A 22,233-nucleotide genomic window follows, 5' to 3' on the forward strand; every position below is an offset into this window, starting at 1 on the left:
AATGGCCAGTCAAATGTTTTAGTGGTTATAGCAAACTATACCAAGACAAATTTTAAAGCATTTGGAGTCAATTAGGAAATAAGGAGAAAATGAGCCAAGCATGGCAGTTCATGCCTGCAATCCCACCGCCTTCAGAGGCCAAGGTGGGAGGATCACTTGAGGCCAAGATTTTGAAATCAACCTGGTAAACATAGTGAGACCCCCATCTCTACCAAAAAGAAGTTAAAAATTAGCCAGGCCTGGTGGTACACACCTGTGGTCCCACGTACTTGGGAGGCTGAGGCAGGAGAATTGCTTCAGCCTGGGAGTTCAAGGCTGTGGTGAGGTATGATGGTGACCCAGCACACCAGCCTAGGTGACAGAGCAAGATTCTGCCTCCTTTAAATAATAATAATAATAATATTCAGTAATGTCACTCAAAATAGGAGCGTTTTTCATCAGCTAGGCAAATGAGTACTGCTCCTGACAGAAGCGCACAAGAACAGGCAGCCTAGAAAACACTTTAAAAAATAAAAAATTAAAATTAAGCAAATCTTTCAAATAACATAGCTAGACTTCCCTGAGTCACTGATGATTCAATCCAGCTCTGGTATCCTCATAGAAGGTATAAGAAGGACTGATGGCAATTATGTTGCTGGAGGAAAAAAATTATAGGCTAGTGGGCTTCAAAAGAAAAACAGCTAGTTATGAGTCAAGTCAACAAGATCATAGAGGACCATGACAAAAAGGAAAGAATGCCCACAACTCAGAAGTATGCCTAAACTGGTTGAAGTCAGTGAGAATGCTTGCCCACCTCAAACATGTTTGTCAACAAGAATCTGTCTTTGTATCAGTCACAGAAAACAAGACCCCAGCAACAAGAAAATGATAAAATAAATCCCCAAATAATGGTAAGCATGCATTGGCAGTGCTTTCACAAACATACGTTCTATAAGGAGTGACAAACTGGATGTGAACTTGGTCCTTAAGGATGCAAACTACCTGAGGGCAGGGACATGCTGTCTGGCCACACGGCATCCATTAATGTGGCTGGTGAGGTCAACATTAGCCATCCATTCCTGGTGCCTCGCCCACGGGTCACTGACACTAAGGCTCCGTGAATGGTTATAAGATAAATATTAAATATAAGGGAATAATACACAGTCAAAAATTTATGCTGCTGGAACAGAAAGAGGTAGTTTTGTGTGACTGAATTTTTCAGGTGCTTTAGACAGGGACCATGAATGTCCTTGAAACCAAAGTACTGATGACAGTGGGCAGAGTTTTTGTTTTTTGTACAAATCAGGAACGGAAAAACATGAGTATGCAACCAAATCACTGCAACTAAAAAAGGAAAGCCGCAGAATAATTTTGGTGATATTGTACTTGTTCTGGGGGTTGCCATGGAAATCTGGGAGCTGAGCGACTTCACTTTCCATATTTACCAAGTGACTCCGACCCACTCTAATGGCAACCCCATCACACACGGGAGGCAGGAGCTCTGTTTATCACAGAACCCAGAGGCGAGGCCAGGAAAGCACTCACAGAGCCAAGCCAAATTCACACGTCTTGGCAGGCCCGAACAGGTCTGGCTCACTGAATACACAGAGCTGGAGGGTAAATATGAAACATTTGCGGGAGGTTTCCCACCATGCATGGGACTCTGTCAGAATACAGGCTAATATCCCAACTTTCCATGGTGCCTAAGAGTAGAGGGCAAAAAGAAGAGGCAAGAGGACTGTTCTTTAACAGCCTCTCAGGATGCCTCATAGAGCCAAAAGGAGGGAACGGACTCTCCACATGATCAAACAAGAAGAAAAGGGAGTTACCAGACAGCGTGAAGTTTTACAAAGACAAGGAGATTTATATAAAAAAATAGGAAGGCAAACACAAAATACCCAGAGGCTTTCCTGTGCTGTGGTCAGGAGAGAGGTGTACTTTCTCCTGCTTGTTAAAGTTTTGCAATGAAGTCTGTAATGTATCATCTTGACAAGATGGGATGATAATAGCACGGCAGCTTAATGAATTTTGCAATAAAAAATGATGAGTGTACAGAAATTTCTGAGTTTACCATCTCTGGGAAATACCCAAGTACATGGGAAGTTTGGAATCAGATTTTCCAAAGCAATTTTTACCCCCTGTAGCTCTTGCTCCTGATAATAGTGACATGCCAAGCCACACTAAAATCTGAGGTGGTCTCATTTCAGGCTGACCCAGCAGCCTCAGTCCCTATGATAAAAATAATCTTAGAAAGCAGTCTGTGTAATAAGTTTGGGTATATAAAAACAGTTTGGGCAATTTTTTAAAAAAAATCTTAAAAAGGAGTTTGGGTGATGACAGACTCTACACATTGAGTTGAAAAGTAGGCTGGGCGCGGTGACTCACACCTATAATCCCACCACTTTGGAAGGCTGAGACAGGCGGATCACAAGGTCAGGAGTTCGAGACCAGCCTGGCCAATATGGAGAAACCCCATGTCTACTAAAAGTACAAAAATTAGCCAGGTGTGGTGGCGGGCACCTGTAGTCCCAGCTACTTGGGAGGCTGAAGCAGGAGAATCACTTGAACCCAGGAGGCGAAGGTTGCAGTGAGCCAAGATCGCGCCACTGCACTCCACGGCCTGGGCAACAGAGTAAGACTCTGTCTCAAAAAAAAAAGAAAAAAAAAGTGAAAAGTAGAGTCAATCCATTGTTTTGATCATAGTACATGAAAGATGATATTAAAACTTTGACAGATGATCTTCAGCAAAACGACTTCTGATTATGGTTCTGGGTGGACAGACTGACTCTCTCCCTATATCACCTGTAATAACCCTTTTCTTTGCAAAGGGAAAAAATGCCAATAAAACTGAATTTCGTGAGAGAATGGGGAAGTCACTGTGGCTGGCCTGGGATTGCACTGATTCACAGGAAAGAGACATGGAGGCACAATGAGAAAGACTGGCCCTAAAACACCATTTCAGAAACCACAAGGGAGGAATGGGCCTCTGATGAATGTTGAATAGGGGGTTGAATGATCAGAGTTAAATGGACACTCTATTATTCACAAGACAGCCCTCTTTTCTACGTGAGAACTTGCTTTCAGGAAAAATTGCTTTCCTGTTAATCTACAGTTGACTGGGATCTGAGGGAGTCCACGTACAGATGGCTTATATTCTTGCTCATTAGAAAGAAGGAAACTACACGTTTACTTACTTTTATACCACGACTCACTGCAAAATGGGTTTGAGATAGTACATGAAAGGTATGATTAGGAAGTTTTGTTTTTAATAACTTAAAAACAAGTGAATATATAAGAAATATGCATTTCTCTCCAACTTAGAAAGTATAGAAAAGCATTTGTATCTGCACACAAATATCCTGCATGGGTCACCCTCCAGCTGTATTCATTTTGGTGTGTAAAAGTCCAATTGTTCTGCTACACAGAGGAATATATACATATACACACACACAGAGACGTGTGTCATGCTTTTAACAAAGCAGACTCACATCATACTTAATGGTATCTGCTTTGTTCACTTGGTGATAGTGCCAAAAGCATGCGTCCAGAATGTGCTTGTTTTCATTTAATGGGTCTAGCTGGAACTTTTTTCCTGCCACGAGCTTTCCACAGCATCATTTTTTAATGGCCATATTATCAACATGGTTTTCAGTCACGTGTAGTAATTACACATAATTGACCCAAGAAACACATTACACACCTTCTGCAGCCCGTGTGACAATAGGAATCCATGTGAATAAACATGTCATCTTCCAAAGCAAACAGGTGTGCCCAGGGCACCCGGGATCTGCAAAGGCAACCTGAGAAAGGGCACATGCTACAGCTTTGACTGCTCAGAGAAAGGCATTACGTAAGCCTTTGAATAGTATGAATTCCCAGTCATGTTTCAACAAGGAAGACACACATGAGAAATACATAAGCTGAATTCTCAACCTCTCACTGGGCCTGTCTGGGAGAGGGTCCAGGATGAATTAACGGAACTAAAAAAATCATTCAGAGCTATAATCTCAGCAGCTAGTTAACATGATCCATGTAAAACAAGGCCCAAGAATCCCCTCCTGCCCCCACCCCCACTTCCACCGACACTGTACAACATGTCCTAGGCTGCTGATGTTTTTGCACTCAAGCATCAAACAGGGGGGCCGGGGGGACTCTGCATTTCCCTCACATATGGGCCTCCCCTTTGCATCTGCAGGCTCCAAAGAGGCGTATATTTCCTTAGTCAGTTGTAAGGTAAAACTATAGCCTGATGATAATCATCATAATTGTAGCTAACATTTATTAGGTGCTTACTATGGTCTAGGCCCAGTGTCAAGTACTTTATATATACTGGCTCACTTAATCATGGCAATTATCTTCCAAGGAAGCTATTACTAGTGATAGATTTTACAGATGAGAAAACGGAGGCTCAGAAAAGGAAAGTAACATATTCCAGGTCTCAGAGTGGTAAGTGATAGAGATGACATTAAAACAGCTCAGTCTCAGTCTGACTGCAGAGCCTCTGTTTTCATCCACCATGCCAGGGTGCTCCAAACCCCAACAGTGATTCAAAGAGATGTCCTGCTAATGACAGAAGACAAGCCACCCTGACTGTCCCCACCTTCCCAAGCCAGTACTTCTCTAAATTGAGTTAGCATTGGCATCACTAGGGTGCTTTAAATATATAGATGCTTGAGCCCCAGCCAAGACCTCCTGACTCAGAATATCCTTGGTAGAAGACCAAGCATCTGTATTTTTAACAAGCTCCCTACAAGATTCGAATGCACACTCAAGTCTATGAACCTCCGTTCCAAGAAACGCATTTCAACATCTTGGTATAAATGCTAAAAATTTGGGACAGAATAAATCCTAAGTGCCATCTTGCAACCTCTTGGAAGAAATCTATAAGGTACAAGACCTTGTTGCTGGCTCCGTTCAATCCTTCTGGCTCCCCCTTCTACAGTTGTCCGGAAAAAGTACAGCTTGTGTGTCAGTACCTTTCACCTAGATGTACCAGTACAGTCTCTGCTGGATGATGTATCTGTGTGGAAACTTGGAGATTAAACAGTAATCTCCTTTGCTGCCATTCATTTGGCAGCACAGTTGAAAAACCTCGTTCCATCTGTTTGAAGGTGATTGCAAATGAGCCTGAGTGGCTTGGCCGAGTATATTAAAGCTACCGTTCAACACGTATTGCTCTCTGTGTAGTTGGTGCTAGATTTGGAGGGGAGACTGTCATGTGGGTGCAGCCTGCCAGGACGCATGTTGAGGAACCCATTCAGTATGGTTCAGCTGCCCCCATGTAGCCCTGGAAGCTGGAACAGATGGCTCTCATTGCTTCTGTAACTCAGGCTAGCAAGGTTTTCACTTTGGTAGCTCAAGAACTGACAAAGGCACTCTTTTGGAGATGACAAAGTATAGGGAAGGAAGACTACCTAGGTACAAACCCCTTCTCTGCCATTTGCTAACAGTGTAACTGCTTAACATCTCAACCTCAGTTTACTTGTCTGTAAAATTTGGATATAAGAACCTACCTCACAGGATTATTAATTGTGGGGATGACACGAGACAATGAGGTTTGCAGGCTCATAAGTAGAGCTATAATTATTTTTATTTTTATTGTTATTATTAGACGAGGTTCAAATTTAGTTTGGCCTGAAAGTTCTTTACCGAATGTATCCATTTGTACTTCCACCCCAGCCCCTCAGCATTTTACGGGCAGACGCCCAGCTTAATGAAACTTTGAACTCCAGGTTCTTAAGTGGAACTGGAAACACTTTCCCTTGGAGATAAAGATGAGTGTGCAGACTAGGTCACAACAGCTAACCCTAATGGAACGCATCTCCTGTCGAACCATCCCACAATTTGACAGCAAAATAACGATTGGTTAACAGTGTCACTTTGAGGTAGAATGACAGGATTCAAATCTACATTGTTGCTGTGTAATCCTGAGTGTACACTATTTAATGTAAATTTTACTTCCTTTCAACTGCAAAATAGGGACAGTACCTGTGTCATATAATTTTAAAGATTAATTGGGATGTTGTGGTGCACAACGTCCAACACAAGAAACCACCTGGTAAGTTATATAGTCATAGATATTAAACACAGACAAGCAAAAAATCAATTTCTAGGGAAAATGTCTTCCAGGTTCAGTTTGGCTAAATTACCTTTCTACAGTTCTCTCCACAGTTCTACAGACAACAGCTACCCCCTGCTACGCACAGAGAGACTCTCCCATCACAGACCACCTTTCCTGTCTATTGGACCAGAATGGGATCTTCACATCATTTTGTATCTTTCTCAAAACTCCTTTCAGAAAACATTACTTGACTGTCTACAGATAACTTTGATATCTAGTTCCTTCCTCACTAAAATATTCAGTGGTTTTCGGATGGTTTGTATTTGTTGCTATGATGCTTTCTAAATCCTGCATTTCCCCATCATTCCCTTTCCTCTTGTCCACAAAGTTTTAATTTCAGAGGCTGGTCCCATTTCACTCCTAGCCCCATTTCCATCACACATTGCCTATGATATGAGGAGCCACTTGCTGTCTTATAACTGATCTAAGTCCCTGCCCAGCACAGAGCATGAGAAACCATCAAGCTCTTCATTCTGAGAATAGATGACAGCTTTACGTTTAGGAAAAGGAAAACAAAACAAAACAAAACAAAAAACCACCTAGAGAAGACTATACTAATACCCATAGATTAAAGAGAGAGAGTCGCAGGCAGGGACCTGGACACACACCTGGTCTACTTACACTGAAGGAAAAACCCCTTCTGGATAATAAGACACACATCTATGAGCATCATCTAATATCCCAGACCATGAGCCTGAAGTGCAGGTGCAAAGGCAGAGGCCTGAGCCTGAGGAGCTTGTTCTCCAGGAAGAAAGAGGCAAATGACAATCCGAGGCCAAGATTCACCTCTAAGAGCAAACAATGGGCTCCAACTTCCGCACAGAATAAGGACACTGCAGAGAGGTTGGGAGAAAAATGTATGCTGCCAACAACACCTGGAGTCTCTTGGAGGGAAATACCTAAGTGAGCTACTCTGGAAGCCTCAGCCCCATTAAGCATTTCAACTGGGGAACTGGAAAGAGTATGACAAATGGAATGCCAAATAAACATTAACTTGCAAGTGCATCAATGAAGAGAAAAAGGAGAATGACTGGACTCAAAAGACATCAGGTGGACAGACTTATCAAAAGAAATGAGGTTCTGAAAACTATCGCAGGGCAAGTGTGAAGGCAGAGGTAAGGTATGTGGGAGTGCGCATGTGCAGGTGCCTATGGGTGCATGTGTGCCCTCACAGCACATCCCTCCAACCGGGCATCTGCTCTGTGGCAAGAACCAAGAAAGGTAAGGTGGCATCAAACCAGGAGAGGTGTCACTATGAACTGAAAGGGCGCAGCAGGAAACTGACATGAACGGCAAGTGTCCACAGCCCACTGACAATATCTGAACCCAATTCTAGTTGAGTGGACAAAAGGAACTTGAGTTTGTGTACTTAAATTAAGAAGAAGGATGGAAGTCAGTCAAAATTAAAAGCCAGTTTGTGGATTCCAAACGGTGGTAGGCATTCCACAAGTGGTACACAAAATAATTCCAAGGTGGGATATGGATGACCACTTTCCATCTTAATGGTTACATATTTATTTTAACATATATTAGAGAATAATATAGTGAGATCATCGAAGTCATGTTTTTAGAGATCTTATGTATCAGGATGAAGCCAGGGAAAGAAGTGAGTTGCTTTAAGGTTAACTTAAAGAAGTATATTAAATAAGTCACAGTGAGCCACACGAGCTATGTGGCTGTAGCACAAATGGTGAATGAGGGGTTAGGTACATGACTGGCATTTAAGCACTGAGCAAAGTGTGTCAGGAGGCCTCAAACTGAAATCACTGTTATATGGAAATACATACCTTTTTTCACAAATTATTATATTTGTAGAATCGTTACCTGTACTTTAATGCCAAAGAGTAAATTCAGCAAAGTGCTGGGAAAAAGTTTTCTGTCTTTGTCCATAGACCAGACAAAGGGAAAGGTGAATTGTGTGAAAACTTCACAGTGCATTATCATCTGCTCACCCAACAGTGATGGGTGGCTGGATTACAACCTGGGAGGGGGCAGGTCCCAGCACAACCTTCTAGTTCCTAGCTCAGTCTTCCTCAGTCAACTCTCCCACTGGCCCCCCACAGGGTGCCCTTCATGCCGGTTTGGATAGTATACCAGCTTCCCAGAAAAAAAGGGGTCTCTAAAACAAACCAATATATACACACAGACACATACATAAATTGCAATTAAAGAACACACAGACTTGCAGTTATAATGTTTATTCTCTGAGAAAGGAGGGAAAGTTAGACTCCCTACAAATATCTGAGCCTACCTGTATGCGCCGGTCGTGTTTCCAGGGAGCATTTCCTAACATTAAGAGAAAGGCCCTATTGTTCACTCTCTTCCCCTTTTGCATCCCCTGTCTACCATCTGCAGACATGGACAGAGCAGCTTGCTGTGCAGCTGAGACAGTCCTGCTTTCACACATCCTTAACTTTCATCCTTTGCCTTGTGTGATAAAATTAATCTTGGACAAAGATCTAGTTGATTTTCTCCTCCTCTCCATCATCATTCTTATGAGCTCCCAGACAATGCTTTAAAGCCTGTTCCAACGCTGCTGCTGCTTCAGTCTAACTACACACCCAGCACTATTTTAAGCTTAGGGGAATTTACCAATACTGTCTAGCCTCTCCTAATCTACACCGTACACTGATTAGTACAAAACATTAGGTGACCGTGGCTGTCCTGGAAACCTGAGAAGCACATTACCCCATAGCCTGATGCCTCATTCATTCAGCAGGTGTGAGTGAGGCCAGTTCTGTTCCAAGTGTTCCCTGGTACACTCGCAGGGGCCCAGGCCACGTGCAGACCACACTGAGAGTGACCCCAGCCAGATATATTTAAAAGGAACACAGGCCACTGTGAGAAGGAAAGCCAATCCCAGGACAGGGTCAAAGTCCTGAAACCTTGTATATCTGTTGACCTAGAAATTCTTCTAAGAATTTATCTAAAGAAATGTTCATGAAATAAGAGCAGATTTAGTTACAAGGATGTTAATAGTAGCTTTACTTATAAAAGCAAAATATTTGAAACAACCCGAATGATACTAAATATAGCAAGGTACAGCCACATGATGAGATTCAATGACATCTTTAAGTGCAGTAAGGGTTTTGGGATGGGGAAGGTTTGCTTTTAGGAGTTATGGTAAGGAAGGCCATTACTTTAGAAATACAAGGGGATTAAATAACCACCTTTTTTTGTGACAAGAAGAAAGATACCAATCCAGATATGAAGCCTCTCCTCTTCAAGGGACTGTTCTGCCTCTGTCCCTCTATTGTACCTCACAGAAATGAGTAATAATAATGATGATGATGGCAATACCAGTGCCATCACCACCCAGCATTTACTGAGCACTGACTCTGCATCTGGCAACGTTTGAAGGGTCTTAATCCTCAGAACGACCCCGTGAAATAGAAAGCATCAACCCTATTTTGCAGAAGAGGAGAATGGGGCCCTGAGATATCAGGTAACTTCCCAAGCCACACATCGCTGACGAGCAGCAGAGGGAGAATCACACCCAGACGACCCGGGCCAGAGTGTGTTTAACCACTGTGTTCCGCTGCCTCTCTCAGTGTAGGTCTCTCTAAGGAAGCAGCTGTGATGCTGACTTACATTTGTAGTCACTTGTCTACTTTCCTTACCCAGTTTTGAACTCCTTAAAGCCAAGGTCCCATGTTGATATTCCCAGTGCCTGGGAGCTGTCATGTAAATGTCAGCTGCATGAAAGAACCAGACTTGGTTATCTGTGTGTGATTAAACAGTAACCAATAATGGTAGTGGCAGCTCTCAGTAATTGGCCCTTGCCATGTCCCAGGCCTTATGCCAGATGCTGAAATGCATAATTTCATTTAATTCGCATAACTTCCTATGAGTGGGTCCTCTTATCTCGATTTTACAGATGAGCAAACGGAGGCGCTCTCAGAGCAAAGGCTGAAACAATACTGTATATTTTAGGGGTCAGTACCTGATCATTGCAAAGAACTCAGAAATCCTGAGATGAAAAACAGATGTGATATAATTGTGGTGATAACACGCTGGTATTTGGAACAAGTGGGGTATTGTTCCCTAATTAATTCACTAATGAATTTCAAATATTTTTAGGTGTCGACTCCATGCCAGGCACCATGAGAGGTGGAGTAAAACATCAAGCTGAACAAGGTGCCACCCTCACAGAGTCACATTCTAGTAGGGCATGTGACTCACACTAATGGGTATTTCATTACAACTGAGAAAAGGAAAGCACACTGGCTCTACGGGAATTGCTAACAAAAGGGGAGCTGAAGAAGCAGTGCCTGAGCTCAGCTCTTATTGTGTCGGAGCAGGAGGAAAAGAGACTCAGCTGTTTGTTCACAGGAGATCTGGAAAGAGAATCCTCAGTGGCAGCCCTTCCCTTTCATTCTCCCGTCCTATCAAGGTTACTCAGAAAAGGCACCTGGGAGGGCACAATGATACAGTCTTCAAGGACACAAAAAGCCAGCAGAACACAGAGAAGAGCTGGAAGTGTCCACCCTGAGCCGCGGCAGGTAGCATGGGATGTCCCTGAATGCCACGCTGGCCCCACGCAGCAGAGACTCACGTTTCTCTGTTGACTGAACGGTGTGGAAGAGCGTCAGGGGCCTCTCGCTGCAGGACGGAGGCTTGGAGTCACTGCTCTTCTTCCGAGACAGGTGCAGCTGGGCATTGGTGAGAGGCATATCGGGCACGGTGTTAAATATCTGCAAACAAAGTTTCACAACAAGGTTACTCACATCTGTGAACTGGGAAGAAAACAGGCCTGAAGCAGTACAACGGAAAGCTTGGCAGTGTCTTGGAATCAGCAAGAAAAGATCTGAGAAGACCACTGGCAGTTGCTCAAGACTTCATTTTAAACATTTCTAGGAAATGGCATTAAACATTTTCGTTTGGAAGCTTATCCCAGAGTTTGATAACCACCCACTTCCATTTCTAACCTCTTCTGCCACAATTTCCACTGAGCGGCTTTTCATTGTTCTCTCCAGGGAAACAGAAAGCAGCTGTGCTCAGTAGAAGCCACTGTCTGTTAACAGCACTTGAAGTTTTTGACTACCTTTGTCCAGAACCAATGAATCAAAAATTCCTTTATCTTTCTTCATTGGTTCTAAGTTCTTAACAATTACTTCGTAACTTTCTTAAACTGTGAAACATGGATTTAAATAACATTTCATGAAGGGCCCCAGGGCAGGGCACCATTTCCCAATCCTCATCAGTTGTGCTCAGCTGCAGCATCCTTTTCTAGTTCAGCAGTTCCACGTTATCTGTGATGCTGAGCTTTTCCTCGTTTATCTTGATAAAAGTATCACACGCATACACACACACACACACACACACACGTACTATGGACAATTTGAAAAATGCAGAAGAGTCTCCAGAAGAAAACAAGAAATTATCCCGATTCTACCACTTAGAGATAACCACTGTAAGCATTTAGGTCTTATTTAGTTATAAGCTTTTTTTTGGAAGAGGGAATTTTATTCTTCTAAAAGTTTATGCTAAAAAATGATAGACAGAAATCATGATCACTCTCATCTTTATTTCTACAGATAAAAGTATGGCAGACTTCAATAATTATAATAGCTAATACTTACATGGTGCTTACCATGATTATAGTAGCCGCCACTTATTGCAGACTCCCTTAGGTACCAGTCATCATACTGTGTTCTTTTCATGTAGCCCACTCAGTTCTCAGCAATCCTGAGCAACAGGTAATGTCCTCAGCATTTTATAATGAAGAACTAAGTCTCAGGGAGGTTCAGTAGCCACAATTGTAGATACAATTTCAGAAAATAACAGTTTTTTCCCCCAGATTCCTTTTTAAATGCATACAATAATACTGATGCTCATTCATTCAATCAACACACACCTTTTAAGTATCTCCTTTACAGTAGGCACTCTGGGTATAACAGTGAAGGAGGCAAACATGTTCTGTGGTTAGAGAGTCTGCCTTCCTGTAGCTATGGTTTACTGAGTCCTTGTCACACCAGGCACTAAGTTAAATGCTTTATATGAATTATCCCAGTTGATGTTAACACACACTTTTCATCGTTGAAATTATATTCTTTATTCTGTTTGTATCACATACATTTCATCTAACATTATACAGTATTTCCTCATTAAAAAAATCTTCAGACATGATCCTTAATGGCTGCATAACACCCCCACTATATATTGAAAAATCAAAATTTATGGATCCATTCATTACCATCTCTTACTCTTTGAAGTTGGTCTCCTCCCTCCTGAGTTTTCTCCTTCCTAACAGTCTCTGATGTGTCTAGGGCCACTTTTCACCCATGAGTGGCCCTAGACACATCAGTCTTTCTCATGGTTCTCTCTCCTTTTCTGTGTGCATTTAAAAACACAACTCAAAAGCTGATATGTAGGAAACAAAATCATAAGAATTATAAGAATTTCAGCCCAAACAGCTGCTCTCCATGGGTTGGCGGGTCCTCGGGCTCCAATGATGCCAGCCAGCTGGTTAAATCAGTCTCACTCCTAAACACAGCTGTCTGAAAACAGCAGTATCATATTTTCCCTAGAGGACTGAACATTTTCAACAAGATAAACTGAATCACTACACGTAGCTGAGTTCAACTGGGGCAAGGGAATAAGAAGAGAAGGAAACAAAGTAAAAGCAAGAAAAAACTCCTAACTTCCCGACCAGCTGGAAACCCAAAAACAAGTTTACCAGTGCTACAAACATCTCCAGTCTCCTACTGAGCCTCAACAACAGAAAGAAAAGCTCAAGGACTGCAACCTCTAAGAAGCTTTCTCCTACTCTTTATTTGGTCATCCTCAGGTGACAACCTCACTGTGTACCATTATCATTGACATTTAAAAATGGCTACTAAGTATGAGTTTTGCACCTGCCAGGCACTGTGCTAGGCAGATGCATCCCATGATGCATCTCTAAGCTGGAGGCCAACAGCATAGCAAGTTGGATGGCTATCTCACAATGAGAGATTGCCTGCCCTGCCATACAACTAAGTAGGAGAGTGACCGGGAGTGAAGTCCCAGGGCTGTAGCAGCCATTCATTTGGCTAATCTCCAGGCAATCTTCACTACAAAAGCTGTTGTCCCAAACATACAAGGATGAGTTTCAACCTAACAGTGTCTTCTAGCACCTTTCTGCCTCTGGCCTCAGTTACAGCACCTTCAGCAATCCCTAGCTAAGAGCATTTGAAAATGAATTCCGAGTTAGTGATAGGCCTGGTTCTCATTATTTTCCCTCACATCCTGCTTTGCCTCTGGCCTCCCAATTTTGTCTCTTTTTTTCTAATGAGTTATTGAAAATGAGATCCTCACCCAATTACAATGGGAGCAAAAATAACATGGACTTCGATTTCAACTGTCAACAAAAATGCGAGCTTTTACTATTTCCTGAGAACTGTAGTAAATGCTGGAGAAACAAAGAAGAGTAACTTGTGAGGAAGGACCATGGCTTTAGACAGATGCGTGAAAAATTGCTTCCAATATAATATTTATATACAGCAGAGCAGGAAGAGACACGAGAACAAATGAGGGAGAATTCCACTCTGCTCATCAGCTGTTTCCTCTAAAATAATTAAGTTATTCAAGCATAAGAGAATCAGCTCTGCAAGGAGATTTTTGCCATGGGCAAGAGTCATAGTCCCGGGGCCAGTTCCCTGGGTCTCATTGTGAGCCAGGCCCAGACTCCTGACGACCACTGATAGGACTATTCTCAGGATCAAATGAGATAATGTGCAAGGAAGCACACAGCAAAATGTCCAGTGCCAGACATGTGATTATCATAATTACTATTACACGTTCTTCCAAGGTACAGGGTGCCTTTGCAAATTAGATCAAGTCAGAGCAGACGACACAAACTTTCATTAATGACTCTGGAAAATCATTCCCCAAGTGACTGTTGTTTATTTAACTCTGACACTTGAACACATGCAAATTGTTTAAAAAGCCTGTTGACTGTCTGGCCACGGGTTTGCCTCTATGCTGAAAGCTCGAGTTGGGATTCTAATGAGAATCTAAATTATTCACAACTTTGTTGGTTATTCCAATCCTATTTCATTTTGGAAGGGATGATTTCAAGAGAATCAAATGAAGTTTTCTTCAGTCTGCAGAGAAGAATCACTGTGCAAATGAGCCTGCTGAATGACGGAAGCAGGAGCTCATATAACCTATGAGCCGTGGATTTATGGAGCTGTACCATGTGGCTGGAACAATCTACTCATTTCATAGAGACTTTCCAAATTAACACAAAAGGGGGAGATTTATTTTCTGCCCCAAGTGCCCTGTTAATACTGTCCAAACTCACAAACTAATTCCGACTTAGTCAGGAATGTCTTAGAGATAAAAGTAAGGAAGACTGTAAGCCTTCTGGAAGCAATTGGGGAATAAAATTGTAAAGCAAAAATAGAACTCTGGGTAACTCTTCCAAGTATCCCCAATTTCAAGCTTCCTGTAAGTGGAATTAGCAGATCCATAAATACCAAGTTACTGTTTCGCCTTAAGCTGCGAGTAACAGTGGTCAGGGGTGGTTTGGCCTCCGCAGTCAGACAGACCTGGGCTGATCCTGGTTCTGCTTCTCATTCAGTAGGCGGCAGCACCTACAGCTACATGGACCTCACCATCACTGACGCTGACATCACTGCCTATCATCACATCAAATACAGGAAAGGATCTTAAGATCATCATACGGGTACAAATGAAACAGGCTTTGGAGCTAGATGGACTAGAGTTCAAATCCTGACTTTGCTACCTACTAGCTATATAATCTCAGTCAAGATAATTAACCCTTCTGTGTGTTTCCCTTGTGCAAGTGGGGATCTAATATCTGCCTTACAGAGCTACTGAAAAGATAATACACATAAAATGCTCAGTGCAGTATGTAGCAAAGAGTAGGCATGAGATGGTGACGGTATAAATGACAATAAAAACACAGAATTTGAGCACTTATCATGCTAAGTCATTTACATGGATTATTTTACTCATAATAACCCTGTAAGGGAGGTACTATTATTCTTGCCCTCTTGAGATGAGAAAACTGAGACTCCCTGAGATTCACTGATTTGTCCAAGGTCACACAGAGAAGGAGTCCAGCTGGACTGGGACCTAGATGGCTTGACTGTCTGGGTCTTAAGCACTTGTGGTCTTTATAGCTACCATTAATTTGAGAGACAGAAGACAAAATGGGAAGATGTAAGTTTTGGAGTCTGGCAAATCTGATTTTAGTCACTTACTAGCTCTGTGACCTTGGGCAAATTATAAAACTCTCTGACCTTCAGAGACCTTATCTGTAAAAAGTCCTAGGACTGTGGTGAGGACTGAAGCGCCTAATACAGTTTGACATTCAGTATTCAGAAGATATCACTGTAGTTAATAAAAAAGGAGACATACAAGAAGGGAAATAACTGGAGATTCAACAATGGATTATTTGCAGTCAGGACATGAGGATTTAATTTATAAGTGTAAATTTAATTACTGTTCTTTGCAAAACATTGATCTTAACTGCTTACAGCAATGGCAGAATTTCCTGTTCTTATTCCCTTGCACTGTCTACAAAATTTAAATTTCACTGATTCCCCTCTGGCCCATCTTGACATTGCAGAGCATTGACACTTGTGGAATTTGTTCTTATCCATGTCACATACACATTTTTAGACCTTCTTCAATCCCATCTGTCACATGCGCCTGCAATTTAAAAGGATTAGGAGTCTCCCTGTAATGTGTGTGGTGTACTCTTTATTATGTGCTGTGATTTTTATGGGAGGGAAATTAGGTCATGATGAAGAGCTCCTAGTCTATAACTGCAAAGTAGCTCTGAGACAATAAATCAACAGCAGAGGCCTGGGGATTACAACACAAAACAGAAAGGTTTATATGAGAAATGAGACTGAGCATGTTCTCGAGACACAAATGCACCAGGGCCCATAGTAATGTGGGATTGGTTTGTTTGACGCATTAGGAATGTAGACCTACCACTGTTGAGCACAGCTCGCTCCTTCTCATGACAGACAATGCAGCAGAGGATTGTATGGTTCAGGAGAACCCATAAACCCAGCACCTTCACAGTGGAAGCCAGGCAAGTCTTAGCAGGGCTTATTTATTGTAACTGTTAAGAAGCCAAATTCAGAGGCTGTAGCTGCAGAGGTTTTTTAAGGACAGTTGGAAGTCCTATGCCCTGTTGATATCAGCATTTTGGCAGAGGGATCAACAATTTAGAAAGTAGTTTGGGGAGCTGTATTAAAAATCTCTCAAAAGGAACCAATTACATTTAGTAACTGAGGGTATATATAGACAGCCTGGGTAATCCATGGAGAGCTGTGATTTTCCATATCTCCAGAAAGATTCTATTTCCTGTTCTCTTTGCTGACAAAGATGGATAGATGAAAACACAACAACAATCTCCACCTTTATTTGAGTAATACTAAAGGAGCTTCACAATTCAAACAATTACTGGTTTATCTGGGATTTATTGGGGGAAATACACGTGTTCAAATGCACAACCTACCTTATCACATTAATGAAGAGTACCTTACACAGCACTTACCACTAAAAAAAGAAAATAGCCCGGTGGCAGAAGCATTCTAACCTAACACACAAGTAAATCTAGCTTGTTTCTGAACCCTAACAAGGAGAGGAACAAAAAGAGTACAAGCAAGAACCATTGGAAGGAAAGTCAACAAAAAATTTAAAAATAAAAATCGATGAACAAACTACAAAAGCTGTGACCACGGGACAAGAGTAGCTTCCTGAGTAGGCAAGAGTACCAATGACTATCTCAACGCAGTGAGGCATCCAGGGATACCTTTTTATTAATTTCGCATATCAACAACTGTTTGAAATAGCAAAGAAATAAAACGCGACTTCTAAACACCTGTCAGTTGCCAAACCAACTATATTTTATTAATGGATGCACATTTTGTGCACCAAGTCCAGAACTAGTGCAATGGATTTCAATGTTACCAATATTTTGGTAAAAGCAGATCGAGGCACATTGGTGGCCCAAATCAACTCAAATTGAGCTAACTACATTGTAAGCCAATAGCATTTGACCGGGAATGCGAGGTTGCTTAGGATTTAGTCCTTAGTCCAGTTGTCAAGCAGGGTCATCCATGATTACTAGCTCCTCTCCTTGACATCTGAGGTTAAAAGTGAACACATTAAAAAGGGGCACTGATCTTTGGGGATTTCTGAGAATTAACAGCTCAAGGATCAACACTCTCACCTCTTCCAAAGCTAACTGATGGACTGGGAAAGGAATTATTATAACTTACTTTGTCAAACATTAATAGGCATCAAAAGAGGCAATGCTGACAAAAGCCTGTAGTACATAACACATGAACACACATACATCCTGCTCCACATACAGAAACCCTTTCGAGTGCCACAGCCACAAGAAACAGCATAGACTGTTACAGAACAAGTGCAATCCTACTATTATGTGTTGGAATTTAACAGCAAGGGGACACACACACACACACACACACACACACACACACACACACAAAGTAGCCTGAAATTTCATGTTGAACCAAAACTATGAAAAGCAAGCAGTTTGTTTTCTTGATAAGGTTCGCCTTCTTAAACATCTAAAATTGTCATCGCCATTAGCAAGTAAGCCTTTAAAACACTAGGTAAAGGGAAACCCTTGTAAGAAATATAATTTCTGGGCTTTGAGATCTTGGACCATGACAGCATTCAATATTTTGTTTGTTTGAAAATCTTAGCTAGAAGCATAAAAATATTGGTTGCTTTTACCATAACCTTAAGTTTTTGCCTACTTTAGTTTTAAGACTCAGTGTGATAAGGTATGAGTTTGGGGAAAAGATTCTGTTCATACGGAAATGGTAATTTTGCATAACTGACTGCTACCTTAACATAGCGTGGGAGGAGCCAAAATCTTTGCCATCTGAGCTTTCAACTCTGAAACTTGACTGTAGGTAAAAAGAGCTACACCATCAAATCTACTCTTTAGTTCACATATAATTCAAAGAGAGTCCAGCATATGGATCATTAATAGGAAATGATGCTATGAGCTAGTATTTCCCCTTAGGAAGTCTGGCAAAAGAAACAAATTAAGAATCTCTCTCTACCCTCCAAGCAAAGCCTGTAGGTCAAAGGTGACACTATCTGAGCTGCAGGTTTAGAACAGTATGGTTAACTCTATTGTGTTGCTATTTATTTAATGTGTGATTTTGATGTCAGCAATCAAAGTACTATTTGGTTCAGCTTCCAGGGATGTCTTTCTAAAGTGCTGACATAATCATTTTAGCCTCTACTTGGAAACCTCTGAGAGCTCCCAGTTTTCAGAAGTCAGTACAAAACCTTTTCCTACAGCTTTCAGGACCCTTAGCAAATGGACTGAATCCAGCTCTCTGGCATCATCACCCACTACTTGTTAACAAACAACCCACAGTCTTTCATAATCATGTAATTTAATACAAACAACTTGATTAATGCTGCTCCTCTGAGTGGCTGTCCCTCCTATCTCTACTCTTTCTCTGCCTAGAAAACTTCTATTGATCTGTCAGAGCCCAATGCCATTAGAATTAAATTATTTCTCCTCAGTGATGCCATAACACTTTATTCATCTTACTGGAGGTCATTTAACACACTGTATGACAGTTAGTTCTATCTTGATAAAATGGGGGTGCTTTGAAAAACCTATTCTACTTATCTTTGGCCAATGGTAGATATTCAATAAATGTTTACTGCATTGAACAGAGATTAACTAGAGTAGATTTTGAAAGCTTGGGTTCTGAGAGTAGTACTAAGTTCAACCCCTGTTCCTCTCCTAATCAGCCGCTTCTTAAAGTGTCTGCGCTTCAGGCTTATAATTTGTAAAAACAGAGCTAAAAATATTAACCTTATAGGGTTGCTGTGAAAATTGAATGATGGATATAAAGCTGCTTAGCACAATATCTTGTAAACAATAAGCTGTAAGTAAAAGTTAGCTATTACTATCATCATCATTATTATTTCTGGACTGTATTCATTTAAAGGATTCGTTCGTTTTAATTGAGTAAACAGTCAGTATGTATCACCAACATAGAAAAAAAAAATTCCATGAGCTCCCAAACATAATATCATATCTCCTAGCTGTTTCCTCTCTGTTTCCTCCTAATGTAGGATATTTATTTCCCAGAACTGTGCCAAACACTGCTTCCCTCCCAGGTCTGTGAGAGAGGTGGAGGACAGAGGTTCTGGACCACTGTGACAGGGTAAGCAGGTCGCTAGTGCGTTCTATCTGACCAAACTCAAGTTGTGTGTGAAACGCATCACTATGGTTCCCAGGAAGAAGACATAGATGGATTCTCTGGGTTGTAGGGAGAGGGTGTTTCTAGACTTGCAGGTACTATCTTGAAGGCGTGTGGATGTGAGTGACAAAATAAAGGAGACCATGTTCACTATTAACCCTCGGCTGAATGTCTAGTGTTAACCCTTGGAAAACAAGAGAAAGACACGCAGGCAAAGACAGAAAAGATTGTATGCCTTAGCTAGTTAGAACACAGAGGTCTCTTACCTTCTATTGAAAAAGAGGTGTTTTACCAGGTTAAAGAAACTGAATTACCCACTTCTCTTTCCTTTTTCTTTAATGCCAATGTTTTTCCAATTTTAGATATTTATGAGTTGGTTCTCCACACCCAGGCTCACAAAGGGCATTTAAGGGCTAAAACTGTCACTACCACCAGACGCCTGAGGCCCCTGGTTGAATAAAAAGCGGCATTGCAGAGAAAAGGTGGTAAAGCACTCTCCATAAAAACACTGGGTTGCTACCCAAGCTCAGCACAAGCCGCTGATAAGAAAGCAGAGTCATTCCTAAAGGGAACTAAATGCAAACTTGCTGGGTACCGTAGATCCCCTGCAAAGATAACGGTCAACAATCCTCCCACGCCGTTGTGCATACATTGTTCCTCCCACCCAGAGGCGGCTTCTCGCTCCCCCCGCCTTGAATCTGGCTGGACTTGTGACTTGCTTTGGCCAACAAAATGTGACAGAAATGATACTTTGTTCCAGGCCTAAGCCTTAACAGCGCTTGCTGTTTCTGTGTTTACTCTCTTGGAAGTTGGAGCTGGACTCCTGAATGATGGGACAGCACCTGGAGACAGGGGGTCTTGTGGAGGAGGATCAAGGCATTCTGGTCCACAGCTAGTACCAAAGTCCCAGCTGTGTGGAGTGAGGACACCTTGGACCCTCCAGTCCCAGTCAAACCACCCCAGCTGATGCCACAAGGGGCACACATGAGCCCTTCCCAAATTTCTGACTCACAGAATTGAGAGTAATAAAATAATTGCTATTTTAAGTCACTAGGTTTGGAGATGATTTGCTACATAGCAATAGAAAATTAAAACAGGCATCTTATGGCTCTCTCCATCTCTCTGTCAATGGAGTGGCTCCAATGGCTAGATGCCTGGGTTTCCACACCTTCTTTTCAGCACCATGCTCCATTTATTCCTAGAGCCCTCCTAATGATTATTCCGAAGCACAAAGTACCTTATATAAAATGTTAACATGAGAGAATACTATGCCAGTCGCTAAGGGGGATATATACTTCAGCCCTGCAGTGGGGCTTGTTTCAAGCAAGCTTGTTTCATATGAAAAGGTGCTGCTGGAAAGCATTTCTTCAAGTGGGGTTTCAGGATTTTGTTTAACTTCTGACACTAAAGACTAGACAGAAGAATAGTCACCCCTAGACATCTGTGTGTGTGTGTGTGTGTGTGTGTGTGTGTGTCTGTGTCTGTGTCTGTGTATGTTTCTATTATAGAAAATTAAAGCCAAGTCTAAGGAAATGCTTGGTAAATATTAACGAAGACCTTACGTACTATGAATTTTTATGTTTTAAAACATTTTATTTATTTATTTTAGATGCAGGATCTCATTGTCACCCAGGCTGGAGTGCAGTGGTGCAATCGTAGCTCACTGTAACCTTGAACTCCTAAGCTTAAGTTCCCACCTCAACCTCCCATAGCTAGGGCTATAGGCATGTGCCACCACATCCAGCTGATTTTTCATTTTTATTTTTTGTAGAGATGGAGGTCTTGCTATTTTGCCCAGGCTGGTCTCAAACTCTTGGCCTCAAATGATCCTCCCACCTTAGCCTCCCAAAACACTGGGATTACGGGTGTGAACCATCGTGCCTGGCCAACACTGTGGATTTTAAAGAGTAAGTCTCTGACAACATCCTTCTGAGGACGTAAAATTGCTCTGGATTTGATGGCTAAAGTTAAGTTCTATTGGCAGGGAGTTTATACAAAGTATTGTCGCCAGAAAGCCAGAGGCCAGAGCATAGCCATGGATGCTTAGAATTGCTGTGAGGTGAACACCATAGACTTCCAAAAAAGACTGAGAGAATATTTCCTTGCTTTATACTGGGCTAGGCCTGAAGTTACACTGAAAAAGGAGTCAAGATGGCTTATTCCAGTTGCTTTCACAAAGACAGCAAATCCTATGAATATGAAGGACGACCTTCCCAGAGTAACGTACATGTACTGTTCTCAGAAGTCATATACCGTGGCTTTGGCAATATTCTATTGATCACATAGGCTAGCTCTATTCAGAGGTGGAGGGGGCTACACAAGGGAATGAAGACTGGTGGACAGAATCGCTGGGAGCCATGTTGGAGGTTGGCTGCCACATTCACCCAAAACCAATGTACTAGTGTCTACCGAGGAACAAAACACAACGTCCCTGCTTTCCTGAAGCACACATGCTTGGAGAGGTCAGAAAGCCAATGGATCTAATCATTAAGAAAATTTTATTATATGCTGTATAATTTGTGAAGTCCCATGTGTTAAATAAAATTTACAGGAGGCCATTGGTTTGGACTGAGCTCCTGCCCTAGGCTCAAGAGACCAAACCAAAATGCAGTCACTCCTGCTGAAGTTCTCCGCCGTCAGACCAAAAATAAGTTGTTTGTCTGACCTTCCAATAAATGAGGGGAGAGATAACAGGCAAATCCCCAGGCAGGCCAGTTTTAGTCAGCACATAAGGAAGTCCCCTCTGCTTTAACTTTTACAAGGAAAGTAACTTTAAAACAATTAATCTGCTTTTTGTTCTCTTCTTTAGCCCTTTTCTGTCTATAAAGCCAACCTCCTCTGCTCGGCTTACTGGAACACTCATTCTATTTTACAGAACGAGGTACTGCCCAATTCTAGAATCTC

General features: G+C 41.9%; 1 protein-coding gene across 3 annotated transcripts in view; it reads right to left on the minus strand.

Moving 5' to 3' along the window:
• ARHGAP26 (Rho GTPase activating protein 26) overlaps positions 1–22,233 on the minus strand; it is a 488,449-nt gene that overhangs the window by 79,961 nt on the left and 386,255 nt on the right. For all 3 annotated transcript variants that reach the window (XM_011994161.1, XM_011994160.1, XM_011994158.1), the window contains exon 19: positions 10,656–10,794. In XM_011994161.1, the coding sequence (XP_011849551.1) occupies positions 10,656–10,794 (139 nt within the window). The remainder of the gene's footprint in view (positions 1–10,655; positions 10,795–22,233) is intronic.

This window comes from Mandrillus leucophaeus, unplaced genomic scaffold, assembly GCF_000951045.1.
Source record: "Mandrillus leucophaeus isolate KB7577 unplaced genomic scaffold, Mleu.le_1.0 Scaffold443, whole genome shotgun sequence".
NCBI lineage: Eukaryota > Metazoa > Chordata > Mammalia > Primates > Cercopithecidae > Mandrillus > Mandrillus leucophaeus.